The sequence below is a fragment of the Sapajus apella genome, unplaced genomic scaffold, assembly GCF_009761245.1.
Source record: "Sapajus apella isolate SASKATOON/1434 unplaced genomic scaffold, GSC_monkey_1.0 scaffold23, whole genome shotgun sequence".
Lineage (NCBI taxonomy): Eukaryota > Metazoa > Chordata > Mammalia > Primates > Cebidae > Sapajus > Sapajus apella.
Genome location: NW_022436963.1, coordinates 741,977 through 762,669, shown reverse-complemented (window position 1 = coordinate 762,669; position 20,693 = coordinate 741,977). Strand labels below are relative to the sequence as shown.

The window sequence follows — 20,693 nt, the reverse complement described above, 5'->3', positions numbered from 1 at the left end:
CTGAGACCCATAGGCCCTTAGGGAACAGGAAGACACATATACCCCAGTCCTCTCCAGGTCTCAGCTGTGACCGCTGCTCCTGTGGCTATTTTGGGCACCTTTGGCAAGGAGGAGACCCTAGAAGAGTCCATGCCGGCACTGCCAGTGCAGCAATAGCAATCTCCATGATCCTGCTACCTATGACCCCCACAGTGGGCACCACCAGCATTCTAGGCATCACGGCCATGTCCCTGGCTGTGCTCACTGCAAGCCTGGCTGCCACAGCAGTGACCTGTGCTCAGAGAGCTGCCAGCATGAGTTTGTGTGTGGGGCTGTCCCAGGGTGACCAGGTGGGATTTCCCCTCCCCAGGCTGGCCAGGCCTTCCTCTCCCCAGGCTACAGTTGTGAACCTTGAGACAATGTCCCCATGTAGTGCCCATCTGGGGCTGAAGCCTCTGCCACCCCCACACTCTGGGGCAAGACTGCAGCCACTGCGTCCTCCTCTTCTGGAACCTGGGAGACCCCGGGGCTGTGAGCCCTGTGGCTGCCAGGCTTAACACACTTTGCAACCAATGTGCCACCCATTGAGTAAACCCATGTTGCACATAGCATGTGGTAGTAGACAGGTGTGAGTGAACTTGCACCTGCCTGTGACACAGTGTGACATATGGCTGCTGTGAGTGAATGTGACCACCAGCACCAGCACATGGTGCTGCAAACAGCTGTGTGACTCTCTGCTCTCACGTGATGTTAATTATGAGGTTGTGTCAGGGTGTGGGGGAGTATGAACTCGAGGCTGCATGTGCCCAATCCCACATGCATCCATGAGCTAGTGTGTGAGCAAACCACTGTGAGTAGGTTGTGGCAAGCAGAGTGAGTGTGATGACGGGTGGAGGTGGAGTGGGGCTGGAAGGAGGAGACTGAGGAGGTACAGGTGGAGAGTTAGGATTGAGATCTGATGCAGGCAGAGAGATGGCCATGGGAAGCAAGTGTTTCTGGGAGGAGAGTGGTCAGAGACTGAATGAGATGAGGCCTGAAGCGTGTTCTTGTGTCCTTGGTAAGGAGAGGGGTGGGAGTCAGACTCAGGGAATAAGGGAGGGATACGAGGGGAGGGGCACGGAAACAGTGGGTGTGCAACTCTGGACATGGGAAAACTAAGGTCAACAGGTCAGGAGATAAGAACCAGTGGGTCTGTGGGAAGCAAGGGCTGGTGATGTGGGAAAGTGCAGATTGGCCAAGGGAGATCAGCCAGAGAAAGCAGGAAGGGAGAGGCTCTCAGCCAAATGTTAAGTGTGGGTGCCGCCTTGGGAAGGAACACAGCTGGCAAGAGACACAAGTATGTGTGTGGCATGCATGTCTAAGCACTCATGTCTTTTTCCCTCTCCCAAAGAAGGGTCTTTGGCCCTGCTGACTACTCTATGCTTTCTTCCTTCAGGCCACAGGTCAGTGCCCCTGCTGAGCAGGGTCTGGGAGCCACACATGCTCCCAATTGCAGAATAGGTATTGAGGTGACCCTAAGCAGGAGTGCAGAGGTGAGAGAGGCGTTTGCATAGTCCACCACCAGGAGTGAGACTGCCCTGCAAGAGTCGCTCAATGTGGAGTAACAAGAGAGTGGTTGGGGTTTTCCTGAGGGAGAGCACAACATGTTTATTGCAGTTTCCCCCAGGAACTTAAAGAAATACTCATGAAAACAGCTGAAGAGAAACAGCAAGGCTAGGCAAGGGATGCCTATAGAGAGGACACATGAGGTGACTCTTTCCTCACCCTGCCTGCCAGCCCTTGACCCTGGTTGACCCCTGACAGGGCTGTAGAGCCCCTGGAACCCTGTACTGTTTTCTTGCCCAAAGACAGCCATGCAGTATGGCCTCTCTGTCCAGGGTGAATGCCAGTGCCAATGGCAGTTCTGAGAAGTGGCTTAGGTGAAGGTTGGTGTACACCCTCACACCTACAAGGGCCATTCTCATTCTTCAGTCTTTTTTTTTCAAGATAGGCTCTCACTGTCACCCAAGGTGAAGTGCAGTGGCACGATCTTGGCTCACTGCAGCCTCAACCTCCCAGGCTCAAGAGATCTTCCCGCCTCATCTCCTGAGGAGATGGGACTACAGGTGCACAACACCATGCCCAGCTAATTTTTGTAGAGATAGGGTTTTGCCATGTTGCCCAGGCTGGTCTTAAACTCCTGAGCTCAAGTGATCTACCCATCTCCTTCTCCCACAGACCTCTTAATTATTGTTTGTTTTGAAATAGGGCCTCAGCTGGGCTTGGTGGCTCATTCCTGCAATCCCAGCACTTTGGGAGGCAGAGGTAGGTGAATCACCTGAGGTCAGGAGTTTGCTACCAGCCTGGCCAACATAGTGAAACCCCAGCTCTACTAAAAATACAAAATTTAGCCAGGCGCGGTGGCTCAAGCCTGTAATCCCAGCACTTTGGGAGGCCGAGGCGGGTGGATCACGAAGTCAAGAGATTGAGACCATCCTGGTCAACATGGTGAAACCCCGTCTCTACTGAAAATACAAAACATTAGCTGGGCATGGTGGTGCGTGCCTGTAATCCCAGCTACTCAGGAGGTTGAGGCAGGAGAATTGCCTGAACCCAGGAGGCAGAGGTTGCAGTGAGCTGAGATCGCACCATTGCACTCCAGCCTGGGTAACAAGAGTGAAACTCCGTCTCAAAAAAAAAAAAAAATACAAAATTTAGCTGGGTGTGGTGGCAGGCGCCTGTAGTCCCAGCTGCTCGGGAGGCTGAGGCAGAAGAATTGGCTTGAACCAGGGAGGCAGAGGTTACAGTGAGCAGAGATAGCACCACTGTACTTCAGCCTGGGTGACAGAGTGAGACTCCATCTCCAAAAAAAAAAGAAAGAAATAGGGTCTCACTCTGTCACCCAGGCTGGAGTGTGGTGGCATGATCTTAGCTCACTACAGCCTCAACGTCCCAAGCTCAAGTGATCCTCCCACCTCATCCTGCTGAGTAGCTGAGACTACATTATGCACCACCACACCTGGCTAATTTTTAAAATTTGTTTGTAGAGACAGGATCTCTCTATGTTGCTCAGGCTTGTCTCAAACTCCCGAGCTCAAGTGATCCTCCTGCCTCGGTGGGATTACAGGTGTGAGTCACTGCACCTGGCCCATACTTCAGGCCTCTTGAAGGTAAGACTAAAGCTAGTGTCATCTGCTTTCTGCCCTGACCCCATCTCTTCTCTGCAGCCTGTGCCTGTGACCCACAGGGCTCCATCTTGTCCAGTTGTGACTCACACATGTGCACCTGCTTCTGCAGAGAGGACATCTTAGGGCTGAGGTGCCAGGCATGTGCTCAAAGCTCCAGAGGTAGTTTCCCACATTGCACCTCCTGTCCCACCTGCTTCACCTTCTGAGATCAACTCCTGGCTCTGCTCCAGCTGCAACTGGAAGCTATGACCAAGGAGGTGGCCACCCTATGCTAGGGGATGCCTGGTTGGGGTGTTAGGGGCTAGGGTGCGCACCTGCAGGTCCTAGATGGGGTACTGAAGCAGGCACAGGCTGCTCCCTCTCCCTGGGACCCTGTCCACTGCTCAGTGGGCTCTGGTTGCCTTCCATAACTCTTCCCATAGCTTGGACATACAGTCACAGCCATGAAGCAGCATCAGCAACAGGTACAGAGCCAGGCAGACTGTGAGTGGGAGCAACAGGGGAGTCACAGGAAACCATGGTGTGGACATGGGATTGTAGGAGACATATTCCACATCTGACCCACGCCATAGCAAGCTCCACAGGAATCCAGGCCCAGGAGACATGACATTGGACAAGGTGACTTTGGGGCATGACTGCTGTGACCCATATGCAAGCAACCATGCAGATCATCCAGTGCTTCCTCATGGGTACATATCTATTTGTTGCATGCCTGTTCACAGGCAAGGGCAAGGTTAGGAGGGCATCTAGGACACTATCATGATACTTCCTCCAGAATGAGGAATATTCATCAGGGCTGACCAGGGGTCAAGTGGGAACACTAGCTTGTGGGTAAATGTTTAACAACTGGCTGTGAGTCAGGGGAAAATGATTTGTAGCATTTATCAATATCCATGATGTAAATAATGCTATCATGATTGATTTCAGTCTACCATACCATTTGACAACTTATGTGAAAAATTCGTGAAAATTTAACAATTGGCTCTTTTAAAATTATTATTATTATTTTTTAGAGATGGAGTCCTGCTTTCTTGCCCAGGCTGGAGTGCAATGGCACCATCTCAACTCACTGCAACCTCTGCCTCCTGGGTTCAAGCAATTCTGCCTCAGCCTCCAGAGTAGCTGGGACTACAGGCGCATGCCACTATGCCTGGCTAATTTTTTGTATTTTAGTAGATATGGGGTTTCACCATGTTGCCCAGGCTGGTCTCGAACTCCTGAACTCAGGCAATCCACCCACCTCAGCCTTCCAAAGTACTAGGATTACAGGTAAGCCACCACACCCAGCCAACAACTGGCGCTTGTAAGCCTCCAGCACACCACTGGATAGGTGTATCTGAGGCAGGATCAGTGAGAGATTAGGGTCAGGGATTGTTGGGTCAGGGTTCAAGTCTAAGATCCCTACCCTCTTCCCCACAGACAAAGGTGTGGACACCACAAGTGTGGAGTTGGTGTTACGGTGTGGGCTACTGCCCAAGGTGGGGGCAGTAGGCATTGCTCTTCTGCTGGGTCAGATCCAGGGTGCTCTCCCTGTACCAGATACCATGGGCCAGAAGCTGCCTGAAGCTGAAGGCCTCCTCCATCAGGCAGATTGAACCATGTGAAGCACCAGGAGGCTGGAGGTAGAAGTCAGAGAGTGGGTAGAAAAGGGATGCCTAACTGAACACCTGTGTTCTTCAGGAAGGTACAGCCAGGGCCCAGCACCAAGCACTCGATGTTCAGGGGGTGCTGGCTGAGGCAGGAATGGAACTCATGTAGGGGCCACAGAGCAAGGGCTTCAGGAAGTGAAGTTGGCACTTGAAGGCCTGGAGGCCACTGTACAGCAGGTGATACCCCACTTGTACCCTCAGCTCCCTTACATCCCTTGTTCAATGACTGCTGTGATTTCCATTCTCCCTGAGATCCCTGACTCACTGATACCACAGTGTTACCAAGTACCTGACCATGATAACACTTAGCCTAGTTGGTACTGTACTGTGTCCTCTCTGTGACCCCCTAACCTTTGTCCCGGGTGGCAGGGCACCTGGCCCAGATGGCACTGGAAGTTGAGGTGGCCCCAGTCCCAGGGCATCTTTCCAGTATAGCTAAGGTCCTCAGGGCATCTTTTGCCCTGAGTCAGCAGCAGGCCCAGGAGGCAGAAGAATGGGCAGCATGAGTCGTAGGCAGGCCTAGGGCCTAGGCAAGATGAGATGGGGAAGAGTGGGCACTGGGGTCTCAGGGACCCTTCTGGAACAGTGGAAAGTGGGTTTTTGGCTGGGGCTGGGCTACACTGTGCTGAGGCAGGATCTCAGTTCTAAATTCTCCTGTCCCCCAGGAACCTTGGGCAGTAATATATTTGAGGCAATATATTCTGGGTGGGGTGCGGTTTCAGGTCCAGCCCTGTCCTAGGAGTTGCAGGTGGCCCTTTTGGCTGTGACTGAGCTATAGGAGGACACATATGGCCTGGTAACCACCATGCAGGATGCAAGAGAATGGGTGCAGCAGGCTTGAGCTAAGGCCCAGGAACTCCTGAAGAAAGCATAAAGCAGCTGCAGCTGCCTGCATGGTGCATGGCTGGGCTGCAATAGGGCAGGCATGAGGAGGGGTTTAGGGTCAAATGGAAAGATCAGGGCCAGAACAGGGATATTGTGGAAGGGTTAAGGCTGGGTCCAGATCAGGTCCAAACTCCTGTAGAGATCAGGGCTGGGGTCAAAGTTTAGAACAGTCAAGTGTTGATTAGGTTCAGGGTTTATTTAAGGTTAGGGCTGGGTCAGGGTCAGGGCTGTGATGGAGATTGGGGCCAGGGTCAGAGGTTAGAGCCAGGGGTCAGAGCCTAGCTCAGATGAACTGACACCAGGTTTGGAGTGCTGCCTGACACAGAATGCACAGGCACTGGGCAAGAAGGCAGCCACCCCACAGGCCCTGGAGCAGCACGCAGCTGAGCTGCTTGAGCACATGATGTGTTTGGCCACCAACAAGTATGCCACCTGCTGATTACTGTCTATGGAAGCCATCAAGAAAGACTGTGGGACCACTTGGGTAACTCAAAGTAACCCTAGAGTGATCCAGGAATCTCCTGGCCTTGGGAGACCAAAGATCCTACTGAGTGCCCACTGACCCTGAGTGAACTCCATGTGGTCCCGTGATATCCCGCGGTGGCCCCACCATGTCCCCCAGTGACTTTGAGAAAGCAGACAGATCATGTAACTCCCTGAGGCCATCTAGTGTCCCAGACCCTGATAAAGCTTTATTTCTGAGTGATCTAAAATTGTGAAATAACAGTGCTGGCATCCTTCACCCAAAATAAATAAATAAGGCCTGGTGCTATTTACTGGCTCATGCCTGTAATCCCAGAGCTTTGGGAGGCCCAGGCGGGTGGATCACTTGAAGTCAGGAGTTTGAGACCAGCCTAGCCTACATGGTGAAACTCCATCTCTACTAAAAATACAAACATTGCCTGGGCATAGTGGCAGGTGCCTATAATCCTAGCTACTTGGGAGGCTGAGGCAGGAGAATCGCTTGAAACTGGGAGGTGGAGGTTGCAGTGGGCCTAGATCGCGCCACTGCATTCCAGCCTGGGCGACAGATTGAGACTGCATCTTAAAAAATAATAATAATAACAATAAATAATTTTTTAAAATTCTCCAGTAATCTCTAGTATTCCTGATCCTCAGCGTGACTGGAGACCTCTTTCCTGATATCCAGAATAACTCCCAGTTATGCAGAAAGTCCAACGGATCGACTGACCCCCACCCTACCCCTACCCCGGCCGCCCCTAAGCTCCTTTGTGAAGTGAGGTGATTCCCCTGATGAACACCCACCAGCTTTCTCCCCTGGATGGCAGCTCAGTGCACTCCCTGCCGGAACTGCGGAGGCGTCAAGCCAGACCCAGCCCTAAAGACCGGCGGACCCCACGGTTTCCCCCACTTCCCCTTCACAGGGGCCTGGGTGGGGCACCCTCCATGTCCTCCGCCTCCGCCCCGGCTTTCCTCCTTCCCCCTCCCGGCCGCGCACATTCCAACCCCGGGCTCCTGCAATCCCGGCAGGCCGGAAAGTCTGGAGCGGATAAATAGCTACAAGATCCGGAGTCGCTCGCCCTAACTCTGGTCCAGTGTCCACCAACCAGAGCCCATTTCCATACCAGGAAACAGGCAGCACTTCTCGTGCCTACTTGCCATAGTGACTAGTCGGGGAGGCAGTAATTCTTGGAGCTGTGCTTCGGGCTGGGTGTGCACTTTCCCCATCTCTCCCCCAGCCCCATTCTGTCCCGTCCCTAGATCTGCCGGAGAGCTCCCCACAGCCCTGAATAGGGGAATTTGGGACTCCTGCTTGTGTCCTCCAGCCTCTCCGCTGATGCTGGAGCCCTGGGATCAAACGACTGAATTGATGGTAATTTCCACGGTGCCCATGACGCCGAGGGGAAAAAGCCATCGGGTCCTTGGCCCAGAGTTGGAAATCCGGAAGATCAGATCCCTCTCATTTGCTCTTGTCATGCCCCTAACTTCGTGATCCCCCTTCCAAGAATAGGCTAAAGCATCAAACCCCTTATGTTTCCCTAGCCCTCGTATAGGTGTGGGCTTGGGGGCACAATAAAGATTTGTGGGTGAAATGGTCGGTGTCTGGTTCCAGGGGCGAAGGCCGTTTCCGGAGGGCAGGGGTAGGGTTGGGGTGGGGGGCTCTCAGCCCGGTGTTGCGCTCCTGCCCATAATCCGCTCCGGCCTTTCCTTCTTGCCGCGATTCCCAACTTTGCTCAAAGTCGCTAGACTCCAAGCTGCTGGAGGGACTCCTGGACAGAGCTGGAGACTGACAGAGGGCCTGGAAAGCAACAGGCCAAAGACCCACGGGCAGAGTTGGCACGGGACCCCAAAGGAAGGAGGAGGGCTCGGGCCCGAGACCGTTCTCCTCCCCTTATCCCCGTTCTCTTCAGGATGGAGCTGACCTTAAGGGAAGGAGGGAGGGGACAGCCTCTGCCCTGGGAACTTCGACTGGGCCTACTGCTAAGCGGTGAGAGGGCCTGGTGGGGGCCTGGGGGTTGTGGAATGTGATGGTAGGTCCTGGTAGCTGCCCTTGGGGCACATGAGGTGGGGCTACCGAATAAGAACTCAGCAGAACTGGCTGAACCACTGTCCCCAGTGCTGGCCGCCACACTGGCACAGGTCCCTGTCCCAGATTTGCCTGGCTGTTCGAGGGGAAACTGCTACCCTGCCACGGGCGACCTGCTGGTGGGCCGAGCTGACAGACTGACTGCCTCATCCACCTGTGGCCTGAATGGCCCCCAGCCCTACTGCATTGTCAGTCACCTGCAGGTGTGGCTGGGGACAGGGTGAGAAGCTGAGTCAGGGTGGGGCTGACACTGCCTCAGGCACTGATTCTAATCCCCAATCAACCCAGGATGAAAAGAAGTGCTTCCTGTGTGACTCCCGGAGCCCCTTCTCTGCTAGAGACAACCCACACAGTCATCGAATCCAGAATGTAGTTACCAGCTTTGCGCCACAGCGACGGGCAGCCTGGTGGCAGTCAGAGAATGGTGAGGCCATGGGTGGGGCAAAAAGTGATGAGAGCTGTCCACCAGTAGCTTTGAGTCCTTGACTTCCGACTCCTGTCCCAGGTATCCCTGCGGTCACCATCCAGCTGGACCTGGAGGCTGAATTTCATTTCACGCACCTCATTATGACCTTCAAGGTGCCTGCATATCTGGGAGCCTGCCCGAATCACCCTGCTTGGCACCCCCATTGCCCCTGGACAGAGCCTCAGCTCCTTAACCCAGCCTTCCTGAGCGTGGATGCACAGCAGCCTCCTTCATTCTTTCACACCTTCCATTTGCCTCCAGGCCTTTGCACATGCTCTTTGGCCTTTCCAATCCAAGGCTGGGTCAAGTGCTGTCTCCCTGAGCCCTATGACCCCTCAGTCTCTCCATTAGAGGTGGCTACTCCTGCTGGTTATTATCTGGCTTCCACTAGTCACCCCCACTGTCTGTGAGCTGTTCGAGGGCAGTCTTGGGCTGAGCAGGGCTCTTGATGGCCCTGGGTTGGGCTTGGGTCTTGGTGCTTGCTGATCAGCTGTACCCCCCACCCAGACATTTCGCCCTGCTGCCATGCTGGTGGAGCGCTCAGCAGACTTTGGCCACACCTGGCATGTGTACCGATATTTCTCCTATGACTGTGGGGCTGACTTCCCAGGAGTCCCACTAGCCCCGCCACGGCACTGGGATGATGTAGTCTGTGAGTCCCGCTACTCAGAGATTGAGCCATCCACTGAAGGCGAGGTAAGGGCTGGCATCTGGGCTGGGGGCCGGAGGCGGGGGATGATGGGCCTGAGGCAAGGTCCAGTGTCGCTATGAACTCCCTGCTTCTCCAGGTCATCTATCGTGTGCTGGACCCTGCCATCCCTATCCCAGACCCCTATAGCTCACGGATTCAGAGTGAGTGCTCCACCCTTTGAGCCTGGCACAGGCTATGTCCGGCTAGGGACTATTTGGGGCCTCAGTAACTATTTTGGGTGCTTCCTAGGGCAGGTGCCAAGCCCAGTTTAGCTTGGGTGGCAGTATACAGGAGGTCTTTCAAGGTGACCTTGGCAGCTGAGCCCCTGGGGGGGCATGGGGCAGCAAGGGCCTGCCTAGCCAGTTGGCTCCAACCCTTCCCCCCACTCAGACCTGTTGAAGATCACCAACCTACGGGTGAACCTGACTCGTCTACACACGCTGGGAGACAACCTACTTGACCCACGGCGGGAGATCCGAGAGAAGTATTACTATGCCCTTTATGAGCTGGTTGTACGTGGCAACTGCTTCTGCTACGGACATGCCTCAGAGTGTGCGCCCGCCCCAGGGGCACCAACCCATGCTGAGGGCATGGTGAGGGGCTTCAGTTGGTTGGGATAGGGCTAGGGGAAGTGGGGAACATGGCTGAGCAGCTCTAACAACCTACCTGCCAACCTCCATAGGTGCACGGAGCTTGCATCTGCAAACACAACACACGTGGGCTCAACTGCGAGCAGTGTCAGGATTTCTATCATGACCTGCCCTGGCATCCAGCTGAGGACGGCCATAGTCATGCCTGTAGGAGTGAGTGAGATCTTGGCCTCCATAGCTCCAGCACTCTACAGCCTGGTTGTGCCCTGGGTAGAACCCAGAGCTGGTTGGTTGAGCCCCTAAAACCCAGGCTGTATCCAGAGTGTGTAGGCCTTGATGCCCCTTGGGAATCCCTCAATCCTCCTCTGCAATCTGCTCTGGGTAGGGAACCAGTATGATGCTGAGGCCTTGAAGTCTCTGAGCCCCTACCCAAATTCTGGTCTGTCATAGGGATCTAAGGTGGCCTACTCTTTATCCTTGTGACCTGGTTCCTCAAGTGGCCTTTGCCCTGTCCTTCCTCCCCTGCCAGAGTGTGAGTGCCATGGGCACACCCACAGCTGCCACTTCGACATGGCCATATACCTGGCATCTGGCAACGTGAGTGGAGGTGTGTGTGATGGATGTCAGCATAACACAGCTGGTCGCCACTGTGAGCTCTGCCGGCCCTTCTTCTACCGTGATCCAACCAAGGACCTGCGGGATCCAGCTGCGTGCCGCCGTGAGGCTGGGATTGGGCAGGGGGAGAGAAAGCTGAGCCTGGGGCAGGAAATAGAGAGTTGGGGGCTTGGGATAGAGCCAGACCAGGGATCCAGGGTGGGAACTTAGGAGAGGACTGGTGATGAGCTGTTGAGATAGGGTAGTTGACTCTGTACCTCTTTTTGCCATCAGCCTGTGATTGTGACCCCATGGGTTCTCAAGACGGCGGTCGCTGTGATTCCCATGATGACCCTGCACTGGGACTGGTCTCGGGCCAGTGTCGCTGCAAAGAACATGTGGTGGGCACTCGCTGCCAGCAATGCCGTGATGGCTTCTTTGGGCTCAGCGTCAGTGACCCTCTAGGCTGCCAGCGTATGTGTCTCCTGCCGTAACTTCTATGCTGACTGTTAACCCCTGCCCTCTTACTCCTCACTCAGCTGAACATGAGCACTACTACAGTTTCCCAAAGTGCTGATGATTCTCCTTCCCTGCAGGATGTCAGTGTAATGCACGGGGCACAGTACCTGGGAACACCCCTTGCGACCCCAACAGTGGAGGCTGTTACTGCAAACGTCTAGTGACTGGACGTGGATGTGACCGCTGCCTGGTGCGACTGGAGGGGGCTGGAGTTCTAGGGGCATGATTTGTCCTTAGAGCACATGGTTGGGGTGTGATATCCACGCCAGTGGGTGGGTGCTGAGAGCTTAGGGTCTAGTCCTGACTGAGAAGCCTCAGGTCTGGGAGGCCCAGGGTGTGGGTCTGGGAGCCATGTTTACACCAAGGGGTGATAGAGGCTAAGACGTGTGGTTAGGATTTCCTGCTGGGTGTCGAGGGGGCCTGGAAGTCTTTCTGGCTCCCAGCAACTCCTTTCCCCCAGCCTGGCCACTGGGGCCTGAGCCACGACCTGCTCGGCTGCCGCCCCTGTGACTGCGATGTGGGTGGTGCCTTGGATCCCCAGTAAGTGCTGTAAAGGGGGCCTGGGAAGGGATGGGGAAAGATCCTGAGCAGGAGAGGAGGTCCTTCTTGAGTAACCACAGAGTTCCCTCCAGGTGTGATGAGGCCACAGGTCAGTGCCACTGCCGCCAGCACATGGTTGGGCGACGCTGTGAGCAGGTGCAACCTGGCTACTTCCGGCCCTTCCTGGACCACCTAACTTGGGAGGCTGAGGACACCCAAGGACAGGTGTGGGGCCTCCCCCCAGAGGACTGGGTGTGGGTGGACACTTCTGTGACTGGAGAGGTGGGGTTATGGACAGTACCTTGTTGAGGAGGTGGGGGTGATATCTAGCTCTGGCAGGAGAAATGGAGTTTGAGTCTGGCTGTGGCAGAAGAGGCGAAGCCTCACCTGAGCCTCCATCCCTGGCTGCATTATCTCCCAGGTGCTTGATGTGGTAGAGCGCCTGGTCACCCCTGGGGAGACTCCATCTTGGACTGGCTCAGGCTTTGTGCGGCTACGGGAAGGTCAGGCCCTGGATTTCCTGGTGCCCTCTGTGCCGAAGGCCATGGACTATGACCTGCTGCTGCGCTTAGAGCCCCAGGTTAGACCCTGTTATCTAATCTGGAGCTGAATGAACCTCTGGATGTGGGAGCATCGCCTCCATCATCCTGTTTTTCCAGGTCCCTGAGCAATGGGCAGAGTTGGAACTGACTGTGCAGCGCCCAGGGCCTGTGCCTGCCCACAGCCTGTGTGGGCATGTGCTGCCCAAGGATGACCGCATACAAGGGACTCTGCAACCACACGCCAGGTGAGGGCACTGGAGGTAGCACTCACAATAGCAGGGGTATGGGGTCAACCCTAAGCTCCCTGCAGGGGACCTGGAAGGCCCCACAGCTCATTCATCTGTTCCTTCTTTTGAATACCTCCGGAATGCTGGTTGCCAAGTCCTGTTGGGCATGGCTCTGTTCACAGGAAGGAAGTAGACATATCAAGGCCTACTGTCTCAGGGGTCTAAGGCCCACAGGCCAAGGCATGAATTAATGGGAAATGACCTGGTGTCACTATCAGGAGGGCCCACAGTGGTGTTGGTAGAGGTGGTAGTGGTGGGGCCATGGCCTCAGAGCACTCAGAGCAGGAATGTGCCAGGTCTGATTAATGTTTTAGTACATTTTGGGTAGGGAGTCTGCACAGGTGGATGTATGATTCTAGAGGGCCACCTTTATGGGAGTCTTCTGTGCAGATTCTTTGTCGGGCTGCCCAGCTGTTTGTTGGCCTAGCCCAGCCCAACCCAACCCAGCCATAGTCTCTGCTTTGGCTGATGGTTTGGCTGCTGGCAGTAGGATGGCAGAGGCCCAGATTATTTGTACAGGGCCCCTAGATGACCCCCTGCACCTGTGCTCACTTCCCCCAGGTACATGGTGTTTCATAATCCTGTCTGCCTTGAGCCTGGTATCTCCTACAAACTGCATCTGAAGCTGGTACGGACAGGGGGAAGTGCCCAGCCTGAGACTCCGTACTCTGGACATGGCCTGCTCATTGACTCGGTGAATAATCCCCCTTGCCCACACCAACCAACATGACAGGTTCTGTGGTGTGGGACTTGGGGGGTAGCAAGGGTCTGTGGCAGAAGAGGCAGGCCCATGGTGGTGCTAGGGTGGGCAGGCTACTGGCAGTGCTAAGGCAAGTGCTCTGGCAATGCCTACATGGTCCCAGGTCTGAACTGTGGTCTTCCTTGCTCACCCCTTCAGTTAGTGCTGCTGCCACGTGTCCTGGTGCTTGAGGTGTTTAGTGGGGGTGATGCTGCTGCCCTGGAGCGCCGGGCCACCTTTGAACGCTACCAATGCCATGAGGAGGGTCTGGTGCCCAGCAAGACTTCTACCTCTGAGGCCTGCACACCCCTCCTCATCAGTCTGTCCACCCTCATCTACAATGGTGCCCTGCGTGAGTGTCTGTGATGTGGGTTGATGGGGCAGAGGTGGGGACCCAGCCTGACTTGGCCCAACCCTCCTCCCCACAGCCTGTCAGTGCAACCCTCAAGGTTCACTGAGTTCTGAGTGCAACCCCCATGGCGGTCAGTGCCTATGCAAGCCTGGAGTGGTTGGGCGCCGCTGTGACGTCTGTGCCCCTGGCTACTATGGCTTTGGCCCCACAGGCTGTCAAGGTACTCTCCTGCCCCTTGTTCTCTCCTGTTCCTCTCTCTCCTTTCATTACTGTTCTCTCTCCTCCTTCTGGCCTTGCTGCTTCTTTCCTCCAACTCAGTCTTGGACCCTCTACTCTCAACCCTGGGTCAGTTGCAGTTCTCTTCAATTTCCTGACTTTCCCACCCAGACCCCCACTACTCACCCTCCCCCGAGACCCTCCCCTACCCACACTCTCTTCAGAGCCCCCTCCCCCTCCCCTGACTCAGCCTCTGCCCTGCCCCTAGCCTGCCAGTGCAGCCACGAGGGGGCACTCAGCAGTCTCTGTGAAAAGACCAGTGGGCAATGTCCCTGCCGAACTGGTGCCTTTGGGCTTCGCTGTGACCGCTGCCAGCATGGCCAGTGGGGATTCCCTAGCTGCCGGCCATGTGTCTGCAATGGACATGCAGATGAGTGCGACACCCACACCGGTGCTTGCCTGGGCTGCCGTGATCACACAGGGGGTGAACACTGTGAAAGGTGAGCCTGCAGCATCTATGAGTGGGTTGGTGGGTAGGCAGGCTTCCCAGGGATGACACATTTCTTCTTCCCTCTCCCTGCAGGTGCATTGCTGGTTTCCACGGGGACCCACGGTTGCCATATGGGGGCCAGTGCCGGCCCTGTCCCTGTCCTGAAGGCCCTGGGAGTCAACGGCACTTTGCTACTTCTTGCCATCGGGATGAGTATTCTCAGCAGATTGTGTGCCACTGCCAGGCAGGCTACACAGGTGAGTGAATAGGGGGCCAGGCGTGAGATCGGGGTGAGTTGGTTGGGCTGAGCACTCACAGCTTCCTCTTGACTATGGGCAGGGCTGCGATGTGAAGCTTGTGCCCCTGGGCACTTTGGGGACCCATCAAGGCCAGGCGGCCAGTGCCAACTATGTGAGTGCAGTGGGAACATTGATCCCATGGATCCTGATGCCTGTGACCCCCACACGGGGCAATGCCTGCGCTGTTTACACCACACAGAGGGTCCACACTGTGCCTACTGCAAGCCTGGCTTCCATGGGCAGGCTGCCCGACAGAGCTGTCACCGTGAGTATGAGTATGGGAGGGCATGGCTGAGCTGGGGCTCTGCTTCTTGGCCTCCCCTTGACTACTGTGCTCATCTTGGTTGGCACAGGCTGCACTTGCAACCTGCTGGGCACAAATCCCCAGCAGTGCCCATCTCCTGACCAGTGCCACTGTGATCCAAGCAGTGGGCAGTGCCCATGCCTCCCCAATGTCCAGGGCCCTAGCTGCAACCGCTGTGCCCCCAACTTCTGGAACCTCACCAGTGGCCATGGTTGCCAGCCTTGTGCCTGCCACCCAAGCCGGGCCAGAGGCCCCACCTGCAATGAGGTATGGGACCCTCCTGCATATCCCTGATTAGATGGGGCCAGGTGTCTGTCTTGTTTCAATGACTCAGCCTCTGATAGAGGCTCTAACCCTGCCTTGTTCCCACCCCAGTTCACAGGGCAGTGCCACTGCCGTGCCGGCTTTGGAGGACGAACTTGTTCTGAGTGCCAGGAACTCCACTGGGGAGACCCTGGGTTGCAGTGCCGTGGTGAGGGAGCCAGGGAGGCCAGGTGGATGGAGGACTTCCCAGAATGCCCCACAGTGGCCCTAACTCTGTGCTCTGCTCTTTCTTGCAGCCTGTGATTGTGACCCACATGGAATAGATACACCTCAGTGTCACCGCTCCACAGGTCACTGCAGCTGCCGCCCAGGCGTGTCTGGTGTGCGCTGTGACCAGTGTGCCCGTGGCTTCTCAGGAATCTTTCCTGCCTGCCATCCCTGCCATGCATGCTTCGGGGATTGGGACCGAGTGGTACAGGACTTGGCTGCTCGTACACGGCGCCTAGAGCAGCGGGCGCAGGAGTTGCAGCAGACGGGTGTGCTGGGTGCCTTTGAGAGCAGCTTCTGGCACATGCAGGAGAAGCTGGGCATTGTGCAGGGCATCATAGGCGCCCGCAACACCTCAGCTGCCTCCACTGCACAGCTTGTGGAGGCCACAGAGGAGCTGCGGTGCGGAAGGGCCCAAGAATACATGGTGGGATGGGGCAGAGACCCAGTGGACCGGGGTGAAGCCTCACTAAACAGCCCCCTCTCCATCATTACAGGCGTGAAATTGGAGAGGCCACTGAGCACCTCACTCAGCTGGAGGCAGAGCTGACAGATGTGCAGGATGAGAACTTCAATGCCAACCATGCACTAAGTGGTCTGGAGCGAGATGGGCTTGCACTTAATCTCACACTGCGGCAGCTCGACCAGCATCTTGACTTGCTCAAACATTCAAACTTCCTAGGTGAGTTGTTAGCAGACTAGGCAGGTGGATCAGGGTCAATTATCAACTGATTGTCTGCCTCTGCCCAACTTAGGTGCCTATGACAGCATCCACCATGCCTACGGACAGTCTGTAGAGGCAGAACGTCGTGCCAACACCTCGGCCTTGGCTGTACCTAGCCCTGTGAGCAACTCAGCAAGTACCCGGCATCAGACAGAGGCACTGATGGATGCCCAGAAGGAGGACTTCAATAGCAAACACATGGCCAACCAGTGGGCCCTTGGCAAGCTCTCTGCCCTTACCCACACCCTGAGCCTGACAGGCATAAATGAACTGGTGAGATGCAAGTGCTGGGTGGGACCGGTGGGTGTAGATGTTTCTCCCACAGGGCCCTGACTTGTTCTGTGCCTGGCAGGTGTGTGGGGCCCCAGGGGATGCACCCTGTGCTACAAGCCCATGTGGGGGTGCTGGCTGTCGAGATGAGGATGGGCAGCCCCGCTGTGGGGGCCTCAGCTGCAGTGGGGCAGCGGCTACAGCAGACCTAGCACTGGGCCGGGCCCGGCACACACAGGCAGAGCTGCAGCGGGCACTGGCAGAAGGTGGTAGCATCCTCAGCAGAGTGGCTGAGACTCGTCGTCAGGCAAGCGAGGCACAGCAACGGGCCCAGGCAGCCCTGGACAAGGCTAATGCTTCCAGGGGACAAGTGGAACAGGCCAACCAGGAACTTCGAGAACTTATCCAGAGTGTGAAGGACTTCCTCAACCGTGAGCCTCCCACGTGTCCCAGGCCTATGATTGTCCCTTTGGCAACTCCGTGTCTGTATCTCCCTCGGTTCATACTTGAGCCTCAGGGACTACACTGGATCACTGTTTATGACCCCTTGACCTGCTCCTGAGTCCTTGCCCATATGTGGTCCCATGTCCATGTTCTTGCGTCTGAGCCCCTTGTATAGTCCCTGTGGTTACATCCTTATGCCTGTTAACAAACCCCTATCTCATGTGCATGTCCTGAGTTCACACCTCAAAACTGTATCCTCATGCCTATGCTGGAGAATCTATGTCCTTAAGCTCTTGTTGCATCCTTATAGAGGAGGGGGCTGATCCTGATAGCATTGAGATGGTGGCCACACGGGTGCTAGAGCTCTCCATCCCAGCTTCAGCTGAGCAGATCCAGCACCTGGCGGGTGCGATTGCAGAGCGAGTCCGGAGCCTGGCGGATGTGGACGCGATCCTGGCACGTACTGTAGGAGATGTGCGTCGTGCTGAGCAGCTACTGCAGGATGCACAGCGGGCAAGGTCTGACCCCATCCCTGGCCCTTATCCCTGACACCTGGTCTTGATACCTGCAGGCTCTGATTCCCCCATTTTCCCAGGAGCCGGGCTGAGAATGAGAAACAGAAGGCAGAGACAGTACAGGCAGCACTGGAGGAGGCCCATCGGGCACAGGTTGTTGCCCAGGGTGCCATCCGGGGGGCAGTGGCTGACACACAGGACACAGAGCAGACCCTGCACCAGGTGAGGTCTTCCTAGGACATCAGTGGGGCAAGGCTATGGGCATGCACCATAGATCTGTGTAACCTTTGGCTCACCCATGGCAGGTACAAGAGAGGATGGCAGGTGCAGAGCAGGCACTAAGCTCTGCAGGTGAAAGGGCTCAGCAGTTGGATGCTCTCCTGGAGGCTCTGAAACTGAAACGGGCAGGGAATAGTCTGGCAGCCTCTACAGCGGAAGAAACGGCAGGCAGTGCCCAGGGTCGTGCCCAGGAGGCTGAGAAGGTGAGTTGAGGCAGAGCCAGGGGAGAAGGTAGGGCTGGAAGCTGGGCTACTATGCTAGCCTAACCCTCCATATCTGCAGCTGCTACGGGGCCCCCTGGGTGATCAGTACCAGACGGTGAAGTCCCTGGCTGAGCGCAAGGCCCAGGGTGTGCTGGCTGCACAGGCAAGGGCAGAGCAACTGCGGGATGAGGCTCAGGACCTGTTGCAGGCCGCTCAGGACAAGCTGCAGCGGCTACAGGGTGAGAAATGGGGCAGGTGGGCAGTAGAGACACAGGACTGTGGGAGTGAGACCCCCTAAACTGACACCTGCCCTTCCTAGAACTGGAAGGCACTTATGAGGAGAATGAGCGGGCACTGGAGGGTAAGGCAGCCCAGCTGGACGGGCTGGAGGCCAGGATGCGCAGCGTGCTTCAAGCCATCAACCTGCAGGTCCAGATCTACAACACCTGCCAGTGACCGCTGCCCAAGGCCTACCCCAGTTCTCAGCACCACCCCACATGCATGTCTGCCTATGCACTGAAGAGCTCTTGGCTCGGTAGGGCCCTCAATAAACCAGTGTGAACCCCCACTTTGTTGTCTGGACTCTGATTTGGAGCGGGCGTGGGAGTCTCCAGGAAAACTTAGAGGCTGCCCCCAGCGGGGCTCACGCAAAGCTAAGGAACCCGAGCGCCGCCTCTTTCGGCTGGGGCCCACCCCGGAGCTGCCAGTTGCTCCGAGCCCATTCCCGCCGGAAGTACGTCATTAGGTTTGCACTCCACCTCCCTCGGCCTTAATTAGAAGTCGAAACAAAACAAGCCACTAAGGCGGTGGCGGCGGCGCCGGGACGGGGGAGGGGCGCGCCGGAACCGGAACCGATCTGACGCCGGAACCGGAACGGAGAGCGGGTTGCCAGGGCCCGAAGAGGGCTGGCTGCGGCGGTCTCGCTCGGTGAGTGGAGCAGGCTGCAACTCGCCGGGTTGGCCGCAGCGGGGAGGCCGCAACGAGCGGCCGCAGCGGCCTGTTCAAGGTCACGGGACGTGCCAGCCCCTACCCCCTAGTGTCCCGCAGCGTGCCAGCCCACCGATGCCGGCGGGGCCGTTACGCTATGCCCGTGGTCAGCATACCACCTGGGAGGGGACTGGCGGCCAGCGAGGGCAGCTTCCTGGAAGAGGTGGTGGCGGGCTCGGGGTTCAGAGGCGGGAGCTGGGTCGCAGCCCGACCGGGGCTCTGGTCTGTGGTCAGTAACCCCGCGCTGCCATTTCAGGCTGGCTCGGGTCTCTAGACAACCCCTTTTCCCGCCTCGATGTCCCCGGAGCATGGGGGAGGGACGCGACCTTCGGCTGGGGCCTGGGTGCGAGAAGGAGGCGTCGGTGGCAGGTGTCATTAAAGATCCAGCTCACCAGTACCACGTCTGACCTGTAGAAGGGTATCCTACCATCTCTCCTCCCTCCTTTACACACTTAGGGGAACACAGACTAGTCATTGTCTGTCCTGCTACTGGTTCAGGCCAGACTTGAGGCTGCCAGAGGTCCTGGATCCGTGGTCCTCCCCAGGCTTATCTCAGTATCTAGTTTCGAGACCTTCATTTTGGAGGGAGAAACAGTCCAGAATCCACTGTTGGGTTTCCCACTCTGTGGCTTAGAGCTGATGAGTGAAGGCATCTGGGAAGGAAGGTGATGATTTCTGTTCAGGTCTCAAACTGGATGCCCATGCTACCTTAGTACTGGAGCAGGGTTGCTGCTGAAGAGGTAGTGTGACATCTATAGATACACTTTTCAGTCCCTCTCTGCTTGTGACAGTAGCTAGGGAGAGGACTTCCTCTTGAAATGAAGAAGGACCAGGCAGTACATAGGAGCAGGTTCTTGCCAAGGGAGCTGGCAGGAGGCAGGTGGAGTGACTTAGCCCCAGGACCTTTTCTAGGCAATGGTAGAACCTGAGTTGAGCCTGTTTTCAGCCACAGAGCCTGGTCCTCCTGCGTCTTGTCTCCTTTCCTGCCTTCCTCCTCCACTTTCTATTTCTCCAGTGGTGACTAAGCAGCCATTGAAAGTGAAGGAAAAGTGAGCACCCTGCTCAGAGTGCCAGCCCTGTGGGCTGGAGCCATGGCTCCTGTCCAGATTGGTGGAGTAGCCTGGTCCCAGGCCATGACTTCCTTGACCTGGTGCCCCCTCAGTGAGGTTTACAACTGTGTGGGACTGTTATGGTGGGTATCTATGAGGCTTGGCCAGAAGTGGTTGCTGTTACTTGAATTATTTATTACCTTTTCAGAATAGCCTGAGAGTGTCCAGGGCTACATCAGAGATAAGATACAACTCTGTAGCATTAGGAGTGTCCTTGGTTGCTGAGCCCTGGCTGTAGCTAAAGAGCAAGTTGTTGGGTCTTGGCAGTGATCCCTGGCTCCTTTTCATTAGGCTGTCGGTTCCTTGCTGGAGAATTTGGCCACAAAGAGTTGCCAAGATAGCTGGGCCAGGAAGAAAGCGCCGCAGCCCTGACCCAGACGCTGTTGCCGACCCCGGGGCACTCTGGCTGTCTACCAAGCGGCTCAAGATGTCTGGTGGGGCCAGTGCCACAGGCCCAAGGAGAGGGCCCCCAGGACTGGAGGATGCCACTAGTAAGAAAAAGCAAAAGGATCGAGCAAACCAGGAGAGCAAGGATGGAGATCCTAGGAAAGGTGGGAGTGGCATTCCCAGAGTGCTTGTGGCCTTTTCTTCCTCCCATCTTATTGAGTATACAGATTGGGGTTTGGGAGATTTTTTGCACTTCTTTCTGTCCTGATCTGATGCTGAGAGAAGGACCCATGATAGCATCAGTAGAGCCTCAGCTTTGAAGCCTGAGTACTTGGCTAAGATTCAGAAGATGGTGCTGTTGGGGTCCTTGCCTTATTTCTTTTTTTT

General features: G+C 56.2%; 2 protein-coding genes across 24 annotated transcripts in view; both read left to right on the top strand.

Annotated features, from left to right (window-relative positions):
• The first annotated feature begins 7,499 nt into the window (after positions 1–7,499).
• LAMB2 (laminin subunit beta 2) lies at positions 7,500–18,391 on the top strand. 3 transcript variants are annotated; one of them, XM_032289810.1, is made up of 33 exons: positions 7,500–7,514; positions 7,882–8,129; positions 8,259–8,431; positions 8,517–8,652; positions 8,734–8,807; positions 9,202–9,390; positions 9,483–9,546; positions 9,776–9,978; positions 10,068–10,188; positions 10,505–10,693; positions 10,864–11,043; positions 11,166–11,278; positions 11,549–11,628; positions 11,721–11,853; positions 12,050–12,208; positions 12,288–12,415; positions 13,019–13,151; positions 13,356–13,548; positions 13,625–13,768; positions 14,033–14,264; positions 14,348–14,511; positions 14,594–14,818; positions 14,907–15,124; positions 15,233–15,329; positions 15,418–15,790; positions 15,886–16,070; positions 16,144–16,385; positions 16,465–16,813; positions 17,137–17,344; positions 17,422–17,563; positions 17,647–17,823; positions 17,903–18,062; positions 18,143–18,391. In XM_032289810.1, exons 2-33 carry the CDS (start codon positions 8,054–8,056, stop codon positions 18,277–18,279), a joined length of 5,397 nt encoding a protein of 1,798 aa, XP_032145701.1. In that variant the 5' UTR covers positions 7,500–7,514; positions 7,882–8,053; the 3' UTR covers positions 18,280–18,391. The 3 variants fall into 3 exon arrangements, with proteins under 3 accessions (XP_032145701.1, XP_032145702.1, XP_032145703.1); XM_032289811.1 differs by lacking the exon at positions 7,500–7,514 and having other exon boundaries at positions 7,882–7,974; positions 8,053–8,129; XM_032289812.1 differs by lacking the exons at positions 7,500–7,514; positions 8,259–8,431 and having other exon boundaries at positions 8,069–8,129.
• A 180-nt stretch (positions 18,392–18,571) lies between these two features.
• The window catches only part of USP19 (ubiquitin specific peptidase 19), a 12,799-nt gene continuing 10,677 nt past the window's right edge, over positions 18,572–20,693 (top strand). For 20 of the 21 annotated variants that reach the window (XM_032289784.1, XM_032289785.1, XM_032289783.1 and 17 more), the window contains exons 1-2: positions 18,572–18,750; positions 20,211–20,470. In XM_032289784.1, coding sequence (XP_032145675.1) covers positions 20,347–20,470 — 124 coding nt within the window. In that variant the 5' untranslated portion in view covers positions 18,572–18,750; positions 20,211–20,346. Of the gene's footprint in view, positions 18,751–18,843; positions 19,040–20,210; positions 20,471–20,693 lie in introns of those variants that run through there. The other variant, XM_032289764.1, reaches the window with a different exon arrangement.